The following is a 20,545-nucleotide window of genomic DNA, read 5'->3' on the forward strand; positions in this document are numbered from 1 at the left end:
ATATGTAATTTCAGTCAGACGAGGAGATAGTGCAAACTTTTCATTTGCTAAAAGAATTATTGTTACAACTCAAATTTAGTTCACTGTAAGAGATTATATATTTAAGCTGATTAAAAAGGTTTCAGTTAACTGAAACAAGCATTTGGATTGTCGTAACTGTTAAAAAACAGGAAAAGTTAAATCTCGGAACACAGTTTTACTTGTTTGGCCAAAATTCACAGCACAGAACAAAACTACAAAAAAAAGACATCAGAAATGCAAGACACCTTAGAATCAGAGCAGCAATTTAGAAGGATGTTTATTAAAGGTACAGTTACGGATTTATTTATTATGTATTTAGATGATCTCTATAAAGCTGTATTAGGCTTTTGTATTTTCCCTGGTAATCAGCATTTTTTTTAACATGGTATAATTCTGGGAATTAACTAATATTCTAAGCGAATACTTTAGGTAGATCAAAATAATTGGTATGTGATTTTTAAATTCATCACCCAAGTAACCCAATGCAAATATTCTGCATACTTCCTAAACAGTTACATTATTAATGGCCTAACATGAAACTAATTGGTTATTTTAAGAGAAAAATACTACAGGTGGCTGGGTATGCACTGCTGTGACAAATATCACATGGCAAGTTCTCAGAAAATAGCTGGGTTTTGAAGGTTTGGATTTCTTTTAAAGCACATTTTCATATCAAACAGCACTGATCCTTACAATTAGATCAAGACCTTTATTTGACCAATAAATAATGTTACTATTAAGAACAACTATTATAAGAAAACATACAACATTTATTTAATATACGCTACTTTTAAATGTTTAATGGAATACTCCTGGTGTTTTCAGGACAAAATTATCAGCATCTGCTTTTCAGTATGTAACAAGTAGAAAGGTCAACTGTATCTAACACTCATCTGCCAGTTGCTTAAAAAAAATAACAACAGAAAGTACAGACAGAGCACCTCTAAGCTTTGGACAGGAACATTTGGAACTGAGAAAAATCTTGATGAAGGTTCATAGTGTAATCTCTTTGTTTATGCAAGTAAACATGCAATTTACCTTTATAATCACTTTACTAAGAGCTATCACTTGCTTCCTCCCACAACAAAGTTTCTAAAGCTAATGTAGTTTGTAAACCATAGTGTGAGATTTATGATGTTATACTGCAGAAACCTGTTTAGCCCCCAATTTACAATCCTGGCAATTGTATTCAACTCTGTCATCATAACTAATTACAGCCAACTGAAGATTACCATATTGCAAACTCTCATCTTTGTGAAAGAAATACGATGTTCTGCTAAGAAAGAAAAAGAATCAAACATCCCGAGGGCTAATGAACAAAAATGCACTAGTTGGACTGCAAACCTAAACTCTTCGAATTGGTGCCATAAAACTTCAAATTGCTATTTGTTGGCAAGTTGTTTTAGCCTCAAGTACTTACATAGTAAATCACCATTACGCTAATACCATACCTTTGGCCTGAAACATATTAATCTTGGTTAACAATAACTGACATTTACATTACCAATTCAGGCATTGTGGTGACTAAACATATATGCAAGAGCTTCAGGGAGAAAAGTTATTAGTTCTGATTGTGTCCTTACTTTTCACTGAGAACAATTTTGAAGAAATATTATCATAAATTCGTGTTATAATCTTATAACATAAACATTCAAATCCTAATTGATCTGTAGAACATTTGACTTGTAGTAAAATCTGCATTTGTTTCTTGGGTGCAGCTAACTGCACAACATAACATATTTCAAGTATTTTTCAAGATACATATTTCTATACTTATCTGTTCAAAGAAACTGGGACTTTTAAAACCTGAGTTCTTAGAAAGGAAAGGAAACAGGGAATTTGAAATATTCTGAAGAACGTTGCACCAGGACATGATGAATAGTACCAGATCCTCCCAGGAGAGGGAGAATGGACTTTCAGCCATTTTTTTTCTGTTTATATTTACTAAGCCCATAAATGCATAAATAATAACAGTTTTAAACAGGTAGAGTGATTTTGCTTTGCTTTATTTAGTGCCCCCCCAAACTTTCAAGCAATCAGAAAAGTAGTACTTACTGCATTAAGTCTGTATAACCTCAGCAGGAAAACTTAACCCTCTCCTTACACCCACACATTTTAACTCCAGTGCAGCACAGACCACATTTGGACTGAGTATTTTATTCCAACTTCAGAGAGTTCTCTACTAGACTCCAAATGCATTCTGCAATGCATTATCTTAGATTTTCATCTTTTGGAGAAAAATACTATATTTAACATAGTATTGATATTTAGATAGTATTTTTGCTACACTGTAGGAGAGCACCACACCAAGATACTGCAGTCTAACAGCATTAAGAAGAAAACAAGGAATTTCATGTGTTGGGTTTTGTTTTGGGGTTTTTTTTTGTGTTTAGATTTAAGAAGTCACCCATAAAGATTCTTCAGGTAACAACAGGCATTTGACTTCTGAGGAAAACAGGGTGGATTACATGTATCCCATGTTGCTTTTTGTTTCCCATCTTTTCTTGGCTTCAAATCTGAAATACAGCACAAAAACCACATTAGGAATCATAAGCATATGTGTTTCAGGTGTTCAACCATACTATTCTTAATAACAACAAAAATAAAAACGTATTTTTAATACTGTAATAAAGACATGAAGGCATATGTAGCCATATAACCAATACATTAATTCTGGTAAAGTCTCTGTACTTAAGTCTGATACACTGCTAAAAAAAAAAAACCACAAAAAAACCCCAAAACCCAACAAGGTTAAACTAAACAAATAAGATTAGCACAAGCCGATTTCAAATAAGAAAACATTTAACCATGATTGTACTGTATACACTTACTGCCAATGAGACCACAAATGTTTAATTCCATACTCAAATGACTTACCCCCAAGCAAGCTTCTTTTTCTTTCGAGCTTCTTGGGCAGCCTCTGCGTCTTGCTTGGCTTTTACAAAGTTGCGGCAAGCAGCAGCTTTGGCAATTTTCACACCAAGCTAAGACATAAAAAGGAACAAAGGAAAACTGAATAGATGCAAATGGCTCATATGAAATTTAAGCCTCACAAATTACTTGGCCTGATATTGTTTCTCAAAAGTCAATAGATATTACAGTATCTTTCAAATATTAGGCTGACGCTGTACTATTAGATCGGACAAGCAAGAATGTCTCTCGAGAGAAACACAAAGGAGTGGGGTCCTGGGGCAAGCAATCCTTTTCACCAAATCCTTCGTTTTCAAGAATAAAAGCAAAGGGCAGTAGCCCACTAGATCCTTTTGTTTGGTTGGTTTTTAAATAAATATATAGACATACATACAGACACACATGCAGTCTCCGTTACTAAAACCAGTCTGTGACCTCAGCTGTGCTAACACAATAGTATCAGGTCTTACCAATATGAAAGCCACCCAAAAAGACAGTTTTATACAGGAAGAACTGCTACTACCACACACTTTCCAGTAGTACCAGTACCCATGTTTTAATCAGTCTGTCCAGAAAGTAAATGAAGCAGTGTCCTTAGAGTCCATCTGGCATTTAGTCTTCACATTACTAGCTTTTAGATTATTAGTGTGATAATATGCATGCTTTTCAAATAAGGTCGTAATAGGCTGTAGGTGAATACTACTTTACTTCCATAAACTTACACTGTGAGAATTAAGTTCACTTTAGTGAATGTCAAGGGGGGGGGGGGAAAGAATAAAGCAAAAAGGATAGAAGAAGGTATTATGAACTATGACCAGATTATTTTCCTTAATCAACATTCATAACTTGTTCACTGTAGTTACATTTTGTGATTGCTGTCATGACTTGACATTATCTGCAACTAAATTATGAAATATGGAAGAACTTGGTCTCAAAAGTCAACGCTTTTCTCCAAGACAAACAAGCAATTCATTTAGCCAAAACTACTACAAACTGATGTGGACAAACAGGTTTTTTTCCTACGCATTCCAAAACCTACTGAAGTTAGCTAACAGGTTTCTGACTCGATATTCTAAGTCTCCCCAAAACATCATGGGAGACCCAAGTGAAAAGAACACTACTTAACACTTTGGTTAGAGTTCCATTATTAATGGTAACACACTTCAATGATCTGCAGCATCTATACAGGCAATTCTTATTTACTCTGAGAGATGTTTTATCCAGATAAGATGAGACAGAACTCAAGAACGCATCTTCAGGTGTAAATGCACTGACATCTTCTACAACACTCCCATCAAACGCATGCCCTGTAGGTAGGTTGATACCCTGATGATTTGTTAGCAAAGCAAAGCAAAACAAAACAAGCCATTCTACCTTACAGTCCTTTCAGGGTTCAAGATTCAAGAAAGTAGCCTTTCTGCAGAAGGCTTTGAGAGTCTACATGCATGCAGGCAGTAAGAACATCAGTTTGTGCTTTGTTTGAGGCTCCAACACTGGCAACACAAACAGTTGAGAGGTAAGCATAGTATTTTAAAAGGAAAATGTGCAAAATAAATAACGCTAAACAAGTTTTCATCTACTATTTGCACATGTTATAAGGTCATAAATATGCACTGATGGAATCATCTTGATGCACAAAATAATTCAAGTGACCAGACATTTCAAAACTTTTATATTACTAGCTACATCATTTTTCCCAAGCATTAACATTTTATATAATCAGTAATTCAGTGCCAACATCTGAACTGCCAAATCTCAAGTCAAAGACTAGAACATAACATTCTCTTATTTGCATTGTCACTTAATATTTAAGGGCAGCTATTAACTTTAATATACTTGCAGTAGAAAAATGCTTCAGAAAACTCACCTACAATATGCAAAAAAAATGTTTACTTTTTAATTGAAACGGGCTTAATTATTAGCTTAAAAAATAGAGCAATCTGATGGCTGAAGTCAGTCAATCAGCAGAACCATGCCTTCATTTTTGAATTGTATTTTACCTCCTAAAATATTTGAAAATTAACTCTTACTTTCTGATGAATAACAGCATCTCCTTAAAATACATTCTAGTGGCCTACTGAACACTTAGACACATACAAATATATACAAGTGAGGTCTACACAAGTGCTGCAGAAAGATCTTTTGATCTGTATTTCTTGGAAGACAGAATGAGTTCTCAGAACGAGTTCTTCCATCTTTGAGAAGTATGGCAAAAATGGGATAATATCCTCTGTAGTGTTTGTGGAAGTAAAAAGAGAAACAATTTGAAGTACTAATGTTATCATTTCTAGGCTACATTGTCAAATTTTCAATAAAAACAAATATGTCACATATAAACACACACAAACATTTTAGTCAGATTAAACATCTTCTGCTCCCACCCACACCTTACACATAAATCTTCACTCCCCCCCGCTCAAAGAAATCCATAAAAGCTTGGTCGATGGGTTTTACATTAAAAAAACCCACCCCCAAAAAAATCCACAACATTTCAGGTCATCAGATAACTCAATAAAATACAATCTTAAAAGAAGTAAGAAAGCATGAATAAAAATATATACAACAATTTCTTGTGTAGTCAAAGTATCAGCATTTTCCATATAGAACATCCAATATTTTGCTGCATTTTAATTAAGGTGTCTAAACATTATCACAAAGAACTGCAAATTGGTCAGAGCACGCAGTAAGGAAAATTAAGCTCTAAAGGCTTTTTATCACCATATTTCAGGAACCAAGGGTGTAAAATGTTCTAATTTGGGATATATTAAAAGCCATAAAAGGTCTTTCAAAAAGATTAATGGTACTTTGCTTGGATTTAAGATAAGGGCTTTAGCTGGTTGGAAAAGCAGGGCCCTGGCTAGACCCTTGAGGCATTCATCTTTACAGCCACTTGGAAGATTTGTAAAAGCGTCTGCATAACCTCAAGCAAACGCACTGCGACATTTTTTTTTTAAATTCCTTTCAATTTTACAGGTTTAAAGTGTGTAAATCATATTGGGTAGTAAAGCTGACATAATGGTTCATCCTTGTAACAAAATATATATATATTTTTAAGACAAACTTAAAAAACAACTTAGTTTCTACAGGGCGAAGATCTTTCCATTTTGAAGTTGACCAATAATCATGTCAAAATATCTTACTCTAGATGTTTAACATAGCATAAATGAAAATTCCTTATCCGCTATTTTTCATAAATTTTCTACTCATCTGAAATTGTTACCTTGTAACAAATTTCTGAAGCTTTGCTTCTTTTTGAACAGTTTCAAGGCATTTATTTAAAAATACCAATTATCATACTTTAACTTTTTATGGAATAACAGGTCTCTATGAAAAATATTTATGCCATTCTCTTTTGTTCTTTAATTAAATGAAAACAGATGTTTTCTGAAGTAAAGCGGAACCATTACTGGAGTACTTAAAGTGTTAAGGTCTTTAATTTTTATATCAGTTTGGTCTACAATTCCTGATTGTCTTTACTCAAGCTCAACATTAATGTCAAGCAAGTTACCTAGGAGACGAAAGAGATCAAAGAGACAAAAAACCCTCAAATGTCTGATTAATCAAGCCTGCAAACAGCTTATTTCTTTTAGCCTGCATGCAAGTATGAAAATGAGATTCTGGGAGCCGTACATTGTGCAGATTTGTTCATTCTTATCAGAACAAAGCCAGCGGCAGCTTATTTCATGGATCATTGGCACTGTCATCAGTGCTACACAGAACGGGTGACAGCTCCTCATTTTGAGGCTTGAACAAAATTAGCAAAAAGTCGGCACAAATTAGCCTCTCATCTTTTTAGTAATATGACATTATTCATTTACTTTTTATCCAATTTTTAATTTTTTCCTTGTCAGCTATCCCTTTCTAGTGTTTCTTGCACAGCATCATAAAACACTTTTAAAACAAGCAAAGAAATGGCTGAAGTTGAAATAGTATGTAAAGTTCAGGCAGAAGAGTAAACATTTTTATTAAGTTGCAACAGAATCTACTGTAACTTCCAGAAAACTTCCTTGAAAAACAGGACATTTAACATTAAATATCATAAAACAAAGACTTCATTAAGATAGGACCGTGCAATGTAAACACTGAATGATGCAAGTCATGAGAAAACAGTTTCAAGAACTGCCCCAGAAATATTTAGGTATGACATACAAGATGCTAAACCTACAGAAGCTCTAACAAAACATCTATATTCAAACAGGTCCTGAAATATCCTATGATCATACCAGAGAAGCCAAACAGCCTTTTAATACAGTGTTACAGTTTCTCATCAAATATGAATCTAGTTATTTCAGGCTTGCCTTTAGCAATGATTTTCTCCTTTTATGTTATGGAATGTTATCCATTGCTGACGTATATAAAATATATAAAGCAAACAAGAATACCGAGTGGATTTTGCAGTGAAAATTGTCCCCTTTCAATGATGTGCTCAACTTCCACTGTAAAATACTTTGTAATACCTTTGTTGTATTTTTATGCTGTGTATTACAACATCAAATTATATTTGGATGACACAGTAGTGGAGCAAGGACAGAAAACTGTTCTAATATTAAGCTCTTTGCTAGATTTAAACATTTAAATGCAAGTAACTTCTTCCATTCATGAGAAAACACAGCATTAAAAAATTAACTATAAGCTGTTAGATGCTTTACACAGCCCCCTTATAAGAAAGGCAGTTTTAAAAAAAGAACTGTAGTACTGTTTTCAGCAATTTCTTTATCTCTGTTCTTCTAAGTAAGAAAGCTTATTAACAAGCTTTGAACTTAAAATCACATTTACAATAATGTGCCATCAACAGTTTTATAAGCTAATTAGAAAAAAAGATTAATTAATGACTGGCTGCTAATAAAATGGCAATCATGAAGAAAGAAACCAAGGGTGCTAAGCTTCAACTACCACCAATTAAGAGCTAATTACAAACAAATTATATATGTGTTTTGCTGTGGGCTTTAATTTACTAAAATGGTTTTAATTAAAAGAGAAAACATGCTGATTAATTGAACTGCAGAAAAAATCTACAGTATAAACTGTGCTTTGTCTGTCTCTTTAATTAGACTTGTAACATCTGAAATCTTTTTTTAAGGTTTGTTAAAGAAAAGATATACATAATTAAGGGAGCATAAGAATGTAATTCTAGGTGATAACCCTGCCATGTTCCAAAGGTTAAAAGAAAACAACCTCAGCGAAGAGAGATATTTGGAAGCACCTCTGCTAAGTGTTAGAAAGAAAATCCTTCAAAAATAAAAAAGAAATTCTTTTTTTTTTTTCCGCTCCCCCTGAGTCCTTCAACAGGCAAGACTTCCAAGTTAATTGGTGCTTGGTTACATTCCATATAAAATTGCATCAATCTCTTCAGGTACGTAAAAGCACTATGATAAATTGTGAACACTGCACAGAATTTAGAAATTTTATTTTACCAATAGAAGAGCATCAAGCACTATTACTTGTCCATCAGTAATATGTGTGTGTGTGACCTCATGATCAATCATACCCTACCCAAATTTTCAAATGGAAAGCAGCTTCCAGAATGGTTCTCAATGATTATGGCATACAACTTTGCTCCTGTACTTCCCATTCTAAATTATATGGCTAGAAGTTACTTACAGACAACAGATACTAATTTGATCATGAGAAAATGGTCAAAACTGATGCAACAAATTTTGATGACAACAGCAGGACTGATCTTGCTGTGACACAAGAATGATATCCCAGTGACTAGCCAATTAATTGCGTCAATTATGATGTAGATCTTTCATTTAAGCATGATTACAATACCATAGTTTCCCTATAAACTGCAGCTTTTTAAAAATCTTTCACCAAAATGCCAGAAGCCACTAAGCTAAGGACTTGGGAACAATGCTGTCAAAAAGCCTATTTAGAGACTGACAACTACTCCAGTAATTTAGCACACTAAATTACAAAATATTTTAAAAGTTCCTTTTGACAGCTAAGTCTAATATGGTCAAGATTATTTTATTGTGTTCAAGTCCTCAGGCTAATGCGCTCTTAGACAACGTGGCACCTACCTACCAGGCAGTTAACACAAAAACTGCAAGCAAACACAGAGTTTGAGGTTTAGCCAGATTAGTTCTCAGAATACTAGAGCCACAAGAAATCTGTATTCTGCTTCTTGAGACACCACACAATGATTTGAGTACAACAGCACTACGAAAAGTTCTTTCTCTAGACGAAAAAAAGTATGGAAAATATTTTCAGGTTTATATATTAGGGGTGGTGGGGGAAATTTTTTAAAATTATTTGGTTTAATTAGGAAAAGAACTGTTACAAGCATCATTCTAAATTGAAACTGATTTACAGCAAAGTGAAATTACCAGACACCTCCACATACCATCCTTACTCATAAGGACAAACACCTCCAACTATGCACAGTCACAGTGCTTTAATTTATCAACATTTATTCCTCAAAAAAAAATCTAGGCAGATTCCCACAAACACAGTAGGAACAATCAAAGTACATTTCAAGATACTATTCCAAAAGGTTTTTCAAAAGCATTAGAAGAGTTGACGTAATTCCAAGTGTCTGTTCACAGCTATTTATCCAAGTACCTGCTACCATTAAATCTCGACTATCCTAGAGCATCACCAAGAAAACCATTTTATCTCAGCCCAGCTAAGTGTCCACATTAACTTCACTCTCTCAACAACTTTCCTTCTAAAATGTTCAGAATTTTGGGGGTAAGTCCTACATTAATATTAACACCTCTACTGGTACCTCTCAAGTTAAACAAGTCATCATTAAATGCAGTGTTCAAACAACAGCTTTAGGTATGCCATCCTACGTTTGAAAAGCAGAACTTTAACACATGAAGGACTCTGCCAATGCTGAAAGCCCTAGAATGTTACAACAAAGATGGCAACTGGATTACAATAATAAACCTTAACTGTGCATATTACACCATGCACACTGCAATGAATTGCTAGTTATTTAATACTAATAATACTATGTTGTATGTATCAAATAATGCAGTCCAACAGTGTGTTTAAGAATCCATAGTGAATTAAGATTAAGCCGTATGACCCACCTGCATTATGTTGATGCTCAACACATATATCAAAGGAGGGCTGATCTTGTATACTGTAACTGCATCAGAGGACTTAGATGCTCAATCTAGACTGGGTTCTACAAGCAGTCTAGCTAAAGAAGCAGTTATTGATGGCCTAAATTTTTCTGTAAAATATAATGTAGACATGCCCATATTCTTTTAGGAAGAATTTCACTCATATATAAAATAATGCAATCAAGAATTTCAGTACCACTAGAACCCTTAGTGAAGCAGAACACCCCACAAGAGAACATGCTGTGGGGATGGCCAGGGATGCTCCAGTTTGAGATCTGCTACCCTGATAACTCCCAAACTCACTACAATCACTTTTCTAGTCCACAAACTAGGATGACAACAAGAGACAAGGGGCAATACTTTGTAGTGAGGTTTGCCAAGAGATTAGACTGAATATCATCACCACATAAGTACACTTCATTTTTTTTAATAGAAATGCAACTGCCAATAAAAAAAAGGGGGTAACACATTTTTAGCTAGTCTCAAAAGCTACATATGAATCCACATATGCAGACACTCATAAATACAGAGCCTCATACATAAGGTATCCAAGTTCTAACTTCCCTCAGTCTAAAATGTCGAATGCTACTGGATTAGGGAGTTTTAAGATCAGCATTTGTACATATTTGTCAAAGCAGAAGAAAGCAACAAATAATATGTTGCCCAAAGCCTCCTTTACAGCAATACAACATTTGCCTTAAAGAACCTGCAACAAGTACCACGTGGAAACCAAAAGACCCAAAACCTTGAAGCAGTATCATTTAGGCTTTTAGGATGTAAATTTCAGTGATCCACTCACAGCTGCTAGATTATGCATATTCCTTTAAAATCAGTGATGATTTAGGCAATCTGATTTATAAACCTTTTCTCACTGTGTCATAACGGTAGCACATTGACAGCATCATTTTGGCATTCCTTTGCTTTTTAGGACATGTTTTTACTGCCTATTCTCATCATCTGTTTATTTTTGGCTTCATTTTTCTAAATACTGAAGCTGCCCTATCAGTTTCACAGGCTTATAAATGTTATACATCAAAAATTAGTTTCACTTATTAAGGCAGGAAACGGCTTTAAGAACTCTGGGATCTGTGCCTCAAAGCAAAAGCTTTATCAGCAGGTTCCAGTCACTGCTTCTTGCAAAAGAAAATGGTGCCGATTAAAACCCCATACACCTGATTTCAAAAAGAACACCTACCCACTGAACATTCTTCACATGGCTGCAAGGGGGGCTGTACCCCAAACAGAAGGCAGCTGTTTCTCATATACTTCCTGCCCCCCAACCCTGCAACACTGCTTAAGAAAAATGAAAACTATACATAAAAAGATGAAGTTGAGATAAAAGAACAGTAATTCATTGACTTATTTCTCTAGACTTCAGAAGTGGTGTATTTCAATACACTCATAGTATAGTTCCATGCCCGACTTCCTCACAGTGTTGTGTTGCATTTGGAAGTTAGAAGGATACAAATAGCCACATACTTCAAAAATTAACTCACTTCTAAGAAGGATTATGTAGAATGAGTTTTAAAAGGGGCATTTCTTCAAATTGCAGAGAGAAGGAAAGTAGCAATTGAGTCAATACCATACAATATGAAAGCAGTATTTTATTAATTGTACTTATATACAAAACAATAGGTTTTTAATCAACCTCTTCCATAATCAAATCCTTTTCTAAAGTTCTTCACTGAATCAGAATTAGTCACTGTTAGAATGATTTCTTTAGAATAAGAAGTATTTTAAAAGATCCATTAAAAAAATACAGCTTCCTAAAACCACAAAGAAAAATGAATCTTGCAGTGGGTTATATAGCACATCTTTACAACAATAGAGAACCCCAGTGAATTCACATGGATTCTGCCTCGACAGAACTCCTCATGAGATCAAGCCAGTCATTTGAGTTTTCCTTCTTTCAACATACTATTTATTCAGATAAACCCACTTAACCAAAACCAAGTCAAGGCTGTGAATACTAATAATGTTTCAAGCATTTTGTTTTCAGAATTACAACATGCTAATATTTGAAAGTCAACAATTTGGAGCTAATGTTCCACAAATAATAATACATTGCTGTAGCACCTGGGATATGCTAGATGTTGTACAATCCCATGGCTACTGAAATCAGATAACAGTTTATCATAAATATTACAAAACCTTAAAACTTCTTACATTAATTTGTTTTTATAGTCAAACAATTTGCACTAGAACCTCAGTATGTTTTATTGATTATGATACTCTAACCACTTTAGAGCAGATGGGATAATGACATTTGTGAAGGAGAACAGCAAGTGTTTTTCATGTTGTAGACATGAAAGGTAATATAACAGTATCACAGTGAGAAGCTGGTCAGACTTAAAGGGAACATTAGGACACATTCCTATCACTGTCAATAGCTGTTATCTTTGTGGATTGAAGTTTTGTGATCACTGGTAAAAAAAGCAGATAAGAGTCTAGTCATTAGAAACTGCCCTGAGTGACTAAATGTAGGAGTTTGACAATTGTATAAGTACACGCACTGAGGAGCGGTTTTACCTAACCTTATTTACAGAACCTCAAGAACTGTATTTCCCATTTCAAAAGCCATCCGTCTTTAAAGCCATCACAATATTGTATTACACAGATCTAAATCTATAATTTTACATTAAAGCTTAGATTGAAACCCTGTACTTAGGAAACATTTTAAATATTTGTATGAGAATGAGAAGCATTCAGAATCTGTCTTTAATGCTTTTCTAATACCTCTGAATTTTGCTAGTACATACAGCGGACAGAAAATTCCCATTAACTCCATGAAGACAGAAGAGTATGCAAGATAGAAGAATGAAAGCAAAAAATATATAATTAATTTCCAATATAAATTTAGAATATTTGTAATTTAAATTATATAAATCAGACTTCTTAAAAATTATAGCTACTCCACTCACCTCAAATAGTACTTAGTTATTTTTTTCTGACCTGGCTTCAAAACTATTCCAACTATCTTTTTAACCTAATTTTCTTTCTTTGCATTTTCTCCCCTGCACACAAATAGCAGTGGGCACAACAGCCTTCATGGACTTGAATTATGTACTTCAGCTGCTACCATCTACCATATGTGCACCAATTTAACTATTTTTTATATGAAATTGCAATTACCAGAGGTGTCTGGTAGATTCCTCACCAGTTTAAGTATTCATTCAGCACTACATACAAATTTAAAGGGTCCACTTTTTGTAGGAAAGAGCAGCATAGCCTTCATAAAATTACCCAGACAAACCAACTAACAAGACAACATCTTGAAAAAATGGAGTTTCTCTCACCTAGATTTTTTTGGTTTGAGATATGCATTTATATACTAAAAATGATGAAAAGGAAGAAAAAAAATCTGTTCATTCTATAAACATCATTCTAAGGCTACAGCAGTATGTCTGACATCTACCTACTCTCACTCTTCTTCAGAATTCTTCCAGCCATCAACTCCCAACCACATGAATACGCAGGAAGAAAGCACTGACACACAAGTTTGAGTGTTATCTGTCCTTATACGGGCATGTCTTGCTCTAAACTTGCTAAATCCCTACCTTTCTTCAGGCCTCCCAAGCTTATTGGGGAGGGAACGCAAAGAAAAATCTGAGGCACAGGGAACTCACTGGAAGGGAACATCCTACTCCTGTTTTCTTGGCTTGCAACATACAGAACAACCAAAAGCTCAATATAGATGACTAGTTGCCAACTCTTCTGACTTGTGGAGTTGGCATGAAGGCTTTAAAGCACAGTTACTTGAGATCATTCACGGTTCTATTTTCAATTCTTATACACAGCTACAGCTGTCCAAGCATTACTAGATCAGCAGCAAAATCCTTCAAGTACTGACAGAAATCTGCTTAGGAAACAGGAAAGATACCCCAAACAATCCTCAATGCTATTTTAGTTATGACACTTTTTGTACAGGTGTACAAAACTAAATGCTTCCTCAGAGCTTTTGTTAACAGCGCACTTACCTCACGAATGGCTAATCTATCACTCAGCTCCTCAGCCTTATCAATGTCACCTTCAGCCACAGACTTCTCTATGCTAAGTTCAAGGCCAGACTAGAAAAAGAAAAGCAAATATTTTTAGGACAAATAAAGAAATAACACGTTTAAAGGGAGCATCTCCTTTCTAAAAATACTTCTTTCATAAAATTCTTCAAGACACTGCATAAACCTGTAATTTCTATGTAACACAAATCACTTTGTCTATGTATTGTAATGGACAGTATAATTAAGAATTCACTGAAAGGCTGTCTGAGCACAAATCATTGCATTAGTTCCACCTTACATGCAGGATAATACTGTAGGTTAAAAAAATTACACGGACTAGTTTATGCCTGTCACAATAAAATTTCATCTGAAGATCTGGCTTATCTCTTCCATCCCTGGAGCTTTCTAAACAAAATGTGAAATATATGTGTCAGGTAACATGAAGAATGGCAATTACTACTGTATCGTTACAGTTCTAAGATCTTATCTTTATCCAAAAACTGAGTTCTGGCATAGTGCCACTCCACTATGCTAATAAATTAAAAATTCTAGCAGTCCTATGGAAAACAATGAAAAAGCTTCAGAATTTAACCTCTGAAAGTAAAAAAATAACCTTCATGATCAATGTAACATAACTTGTTTAATGACAACATTTACAAATAATGTAACCATAAAAAGTAAATGTTTACTGGAAATTATAGTTGGAAACTTCTGAAGGAATACAGAAAGGTAGCACAGCAGTAGGCACTGACTTCAGAATTTCACACAAAAATCACTCTCATAACGAAAGACAATTTACAGCCTCACTGCTTTTAAATATTAGTGATGCTAAAGAAAACCCATTTGACAGTTTCATAACATACACTTTTTTAAAAGATAAAAGCAAAAAAGGAAACGGAATTCTTGAGAAACAGTGATCTGCAAATACTGCACTTGAATTATTCAGGTGGAAGTTGGGAAAAAAAAAGAAAAAAAAGAAGTGCATAGCTGAAGTTGCAGTGATAGCAAATTGTTACATGTCTCTTCTGAAATTAATGAGACATAAGTTCCCCTACTGATAAACTCTCTGAACTTGTGGAAAGCATCTGCATTTTAACACTTTAGACCTCATTCCAGATCTATCCTGAGCAATTTAATGACAACTAAATACCCACCAAAAGTAAGAACTCAGAAGTGACAATGTCTCATGATTTGCATGCAGAAACTTACTTCAAGTAAATGAAAAATACAAAATTTACCATAAAGGCAGCTAATAGATCATTTGATGTCATAGAACTTATACAGGCCTTTACCAGGAAAAGTACAGGACAAACAGTGCTACGAGGAACTCACAATATAATGAGTTTCTTAACTTGTCCATCATGTTGTACCAGTTATTTCAAATATGACTGGTCACACAATAATATTTATGAACAGAATGTGTTATAAGTCCAGTAAAACTGTATGACAGGTTTGGTCCTCTAATTCCTATAGCCACTGGTGTCAACTAAAGGGTTTACTTGACACAGTTTGAAGTTAAAACATGACTAAAAAAAACAAAAGGGAAAAAAAAAAGTCAAACAATGCATATGAGGTCTTCTGTCTCATGATAACAGAAACCAAAAACCAGACAGGAAACAAGCATGGACACTGTCTCGAAAGAAAGCACATAGACCTTTCAATCCGAGTATGATTCACGTGGTATCTAAAAGGAAATGAATTAAAAATGTGCACAAAATTATCCTTCCTCAGAGTGACTTGATCATTTACTCACTTTCAAATAGTCTCAGTTTTATTCCTATCTCAGTTAAGGCTGAGGTCTTTTACTGCCAAGTAGAAGCTGACATTGTTTTGTATCAACAGTCACCTTTTGTGGAGCCTTGCTATCCACAGGTGATTCAAATCTATCATTGATTCCAAAGTATTGTGTAAGTTCTTTCCATTTGTCTTCATTTGCCAACTGTTGACTACAACAAACAACAACAAAAAGTTATTAATATAACCAGTTCCCTTTCCACAACTTGTAATATTCTTTTCAACACCAAAAGAAATGCTTCCATTTGGCAGACATGGTCTTTTCAGCCATTCACAGTTTTTAATGGAAGTGAAATTAGTTATTCCTTCCCCTCTGTAAGCATAATGCCACAATCTTGAAAGCAAGCTTGTACGCAATTCCATGCAAAACATCATTAGGAGTAACATTAAGTCCATTTTAAGTTACATTAAATAATACATTGTGATATTTTTAAAATCAAGCAATAAACTCCATCAAGCAATCACTGGAATCAAATTCAGCCTCTCCGACAGAGACACTGAACAACTTCAGCAGATATTTTACATGATGTTCAAAGCTAGGCTTTAGCCATGCATGCAGTCAAGCTTTTTACAGGTTTTGCCTCATATTAAAAACAGACCTCAGATAATCACATTGACCTGATTATACCTCTTAGTCACTTCATCGTTCTTTTTCTGTTTTTCTAGGGGAAAAAAGAAAATAAAATCCAACATTACACAGTAATACCCTACAGCATCCAGTGAAGTTAACAGAACTCTAATTGGTCACATTTCCCTTGAAAGATTGACACACTAGGATTTTTAGCCAATGATCACGTGGATTTAAACCGCTCAGCTGTAAGACTTTTCATACGAAGAAGCTCCTACAATATCTTTGAAGAAATTCTAACCAGAATACACAAAACTATGTTTTAGAGAATTACTGAAATACACTTAGCCATTATAAAACAGTATTGAGCAAGTTCTACCTCCTTTTTAAAAAGCGGACAAATGTATTACTTGAAGCAGCAATTTACAACCTAGTCCTACAAGTGATGTATACAACTGGAAAAATAAAATCCTAGATAATGGCTAGAGTATATTTACTCAGGCATTCAATTCTTGGTAAAAAAACCAAAACCAAACACAAAAAAAAACAACAAAAAACCTCTCACCAACCAGCACTTCCAATGTATTTGATACTAATACATTTTTGAGAAAATAAATTCTGTAATTATATAAAACACCTTTTCTATGGCGCTTTCTTTTTCGGCTTTTGTTTCCCTGATTTGCTTGGGTCTTCATTTCACGGTTTTTCTTCTGAAGCTCCACAAATTTCTACAAGATTAAGAAAAAGCAAATCAGTATTTTTAATTTTTTTCCCCATTTTAAAGAAAATTACATAATGTGCTGAGAAATGTTGTGCCAAAATCTTATTTATCCACAGTACCTTGTTATATCTATTACATTAAAATTTATGCATTGAGAACATCCAACTTTGATGGTGTCAAACTGGAATTAAATCTAATCTTTCATCACCTCTCTCTGACTTTCTGCCCTCCCTAAATCCCAGAACTATTCAAACCCAATGGTCTTCTCATGGGACATAACACTGAATACACTTATGCTGGCTGGGCACTCCTGAGCTATTCAATGTATTGTTGTTGCCTAGCTGGCAGTTTGTAGTCCAAGTATTACTGATAGCACAGTCCTTGCACAGCAGGCTGCCTACATGGATCAATGGTTTCTGCCAATTCTTATTTTGACTCAAAAGCCTAAAACACAGATTGGGGTTTTTTTCCAGGGTTTACATGCAACAGGAAAATCAAGAGGTTATAAGCAACTATGAGTCTGAATGCCTGCAACTAAACCCTATAGAAGGCAGAAGGGTACACCTCTACTTCACAGATATGCAGCACCAGTACAGTGGCTGATACACTTCACTGTATAAGCGGTTACAAAAACAGTTACAGTTTCTTAGCTGCAGAAAGCAGTTACAAAGAAGATCTGAGCCCATATGCTACTGAAAATGCAAGTCTTTAGGCAACTGTACAGTTAGCCAAACATCTCCTTGCTGTTCTTTCAATCACCACTGCACTAGGGGAAAAAAAAAAAAAAAAAAAAAAAACTATATTCACTTCCTATCTAAATTCCCATCCACCCTACTTGAAACAATATAAGGTATATTACGATGACTGTACTTTGATCATATTTTATTGCATTTCAGATTTGTATATCAAATATTCAACATTGAGTTATTTTAATTTAAAAATCAGCCATTCAACTTTTAGAGTATCTTGCATTATGCCCTGGACATTTGCAGACCTTTAACAATACCCACATTCCACATATTTAAAGAAATTCCAGAAGGGCACGTCTGAGATTCGTTTTCTCCATCTGCCACTGATATCACAATGGGTTCACCGATGGCATTACTTTCAGGTCCATTCTCTTGGAATTCAGAAAGCTGAGCCCTTTCAATACCTCCTTTTGCATCTTCCTTTGAAAAGGAACTACTCGACTCATCTCCATCATCAGAACTTAAGTCAGCATCGCTTTCATTCAGTCCTGGAGGTAACAGTCCACTCCACATCTTCCAGTTTAAATAAGTCCAAGCCACTCCAAGTCACTGCAAAGACGCTAGAGTTATGTGAGCTCACCCATTCCGAGATAAAAACATAAACAGCCTGCAGAAGAGAGAAACAGAAACAGCAAAACACATGATCAGAAATATTTTAGTTTGTCTTGAGAAAAGTAACTATCACATTACAAAGCTTCTAATACTTACAATCTCAGAGAGAAAAAGAGAATTTAAGTACACAGGTTGAAGCTATTAGCTTTTTTTTTTTTAATTCCCCTTCCTTGCTCTTTAAAGTTTTGCCACTCGGCATTTGTTTATAGCTGCTTTCAGTTGAAGGGCGATACCGCAGCAAACGCCTCCTGTCCGTCCGTTTCCCACCCCCGGGAGAGCGCGTCCAACCTTTCCACGCCATCGCCTCCCCTCGCCGCCTCCAGGGCAAGGCCGGCTACAGGCGAGCTCCGCCGGCCCCCGGGGAAAGGGTGAAGGGGGGGGGAGAGGGAGAGAAGAGCCCGCCCGGGGAAGGCGGTAGGCCGGAGAAGCGAGGGCAGCCCGCTCCGGACGAAGCGACGCGAAGAGCAACGCCGCTCCCGGCCTTCCAGGGCGGGGGAAGGCAGGCGGCACCTCCAGCCCCCCGCAAGCCCGACGGCGCTGCCCGACCTGCCCGCGTAACCCCCCGCCTCCCCTCACCACAGCCCCGGCGCCGCGATTCCCCTCTCGGCCCTGTTTACCTGGCCGCCATCTTGTCACCGCCGGAACACCCCGCCCGCCGATTGGACTCTGCCCCGCAGCCAATCAACGGGCGCTTTGCTGCCTCAGGCCCGGCCTCTCTGGTCTCCGCGACAACGAGGCAGGGCCGAGGGGCTGGCGGCGGGGCGGGCCGGGGCGGCCTGTGGTGGGGCGGCGGGGGGAAGGAGCCGGCCCCGGGGGATGAGGTGCTGCCTTCTCGGGGTCTGGGGGGGCACGGGACACCTCCTCGCTGTGAGGCCGCCCTGGGAGAGGGGGACAGAGAAGCTTCCTCGCACCCAGGAGGGCTCCAGGAGTGTGTGGCGGCGAGGGAGGTGGCTTTGTCAGAGTTGACAGCGGTGCTCTGGAAGGAAGGCAGGTGACAAGTTTTACGGCGATCCTCATTGCCATATAAAGGACTGCGGCGCCTATTCCAAAATTAAATCTTGTAATTTATACAATACCTAAGTGTTAGTGCTGGGATGTTGTGTTTAAACACCGGATGGCAACTAAGCCCCCCACAGCCGCTCACTCACTCCCCTCTGGTGGGATGGAGGAGAGAATCACAAGGGTAAAAGTGAGAAAACTCACAGGTTGAGATAAAGACAGTTTAATAGGGAAAGCAAAAGCTGTGCACAAGCAAGCAAAGCAAAACAAGGAATTGATTCCCCACTTCCCATGGGCAGGCAGGTGTTCAGCCATCTCCAGGACAGCAGGGATCCATCACGCGTAACCATTACTTGGGAAGACAAACGCCATCACTCCGAATGTTCCCCCCTTCCTTCTTCTTACCCCAGCTTTATATGCAGAGCATGACATCATATGGTCTGGAATATCCCTTTGGTCAGTGGGGGTCAGCTGTCCCGGCTGTGTCCCCCCCCAACTCCTTGTGCCCCCCCAGCCTCCTCGCTGGTGGGGTGGGGGGAGAAGCAGAACAGCCCTTGGCTCTGGGTAAGCACTGCTCAGCAGTAACAAAAACATCCCTGAATTATCAACACTGTTTTCAGCACAAATCCAAAACATAGCCCCATACTAGCTACTAGGCAGAAAATTAACTCTACCCCACCCAAAACCAGCACATGGGACAGGATGACTAGGGTTAGCAGCCTTACTCTTCAAGGACAGAAAAATCCTTTTCAAGTTCCCGCTAGTGTCTTGGATTAATGTGGTACAGAGAAAACCTCAAAAATGCTAGTCCCGGATCTTGCAAGGTTGTTCATTGTGGATTGTCTTCCAGCATCAGAGCTCACATTTTCCTTAAACTGTTCTAAGGATGTGGAAAACCTCTTAGAAACTCATTGGGAATTCCGAGCTATATAGCACTGTGCTAGGTGCTTCAAAGGTGAACAGTAAGTCTATGAGAGCATTCAGTAAAGGACTTGCTTATTTGCAAGATTCTCTTACACCTAGTCCTTTCAGCTCTCATAGGTGAGACAGATAAAACAAATATTTAGGAGCAGCCTGAATATAATTCGGCAAGAACA

The 20,545-nt window shown here is 36.7% G+C and overlaps 1 protein-coding gene across 3 annotated transcripts; it reads right to left on the minus strand.

The window, feature by feature from the left end:
- Window positions 1–280: 280 nt before the first annotated feature.
- On the minus strand, window positions 281–19,120 carry FAM204A (family with sequence similarity 204 member A). 3 transcript variants are annotated; one of them, XR_012650178.1, is made up of 9 exons: window positions 19,067–19,120; window positions 18,099–18,444; window positions 17,005–17,095; window positions 16,428–16,461; window positions 15,852–15,951; window positions 13,985–14,074; window positions 4,306–4,424; window positions 2,899–3,005; window positions 2,510–2,537 (listed from the first exon to the last, which is right to left on the minus strand). XR_012650178.1 is itself a non-coding variant. In XM_075026481.1 (8 exons), the coding sequence occupies exons 2-8, from the start codon at window positions 18,348–18,350 to the stop codon at window positions 2,486–2,488; spliced, it is 726 nt and encodes a 241-aa protein (XP_074882582.1). In that variant the 5' UTR covers window positions 18,351–18,444; window positions 19,067–19,120; the 3' UTR covers window positions 281–2,485. The 3 variants fall into 3 exon arrangements, 2 of the variants coding, with proteins under 2 accessions (XP_074882582.1, XP_074882583.1); XM_075026481.1 differs by lacking the exon at window positions 4,306–4,424 and having other exon boundaries at window positions 281–2,537; XM_075026482.1 differs by lacking the exons at window positions 4,306–4,424; window positions 19,067–19,120 and adding an exon at window positions 19,026–19,048 and having other exon boundaries at window positions 281–2,537.
- Between the last annotated feature and the right edge of the window lie 1,425 nt (window positions 19,121–20,545).

This window comes from Buteo buteo, chromosome 4 (assembly GCF_964188355.1).
Source record: "Buteo buteo chromosome 4, bButBut1.hap1.1, whole genome shotgun sequence".
NCBI lineage: Eukaryota > Metazoa > Chordata > Aves > Accipitriformes > Accipitridae > Buteo > Buteo buteo.

Excerpts from the sequence above, each read along its gene's own strand:
- FAM204A (XM_075026481.1), bottom strand. The coding sequence starts at position 18,350 with ATGTGGAGTGGACTGTTACCTCCAGGACTGAATGAAAGCGATGCTGAC. Across the intron at positions 17,096-18,098 it reads TTTCTTTAAATATGTGGAAT|AAATTTGTGGAGCTTCAGAA; the intron begins GTGGGTATTGTT and ends TTAATCTTGTAG. Across the intron at positions 2,538-2,898 it reads AAAAAGAAGCTTGCTTGGGG|ATTTGAAGCCAAGAAAAGAT; the intron begins GTAAGTCATTTG and ends GCTGTATTTCAG.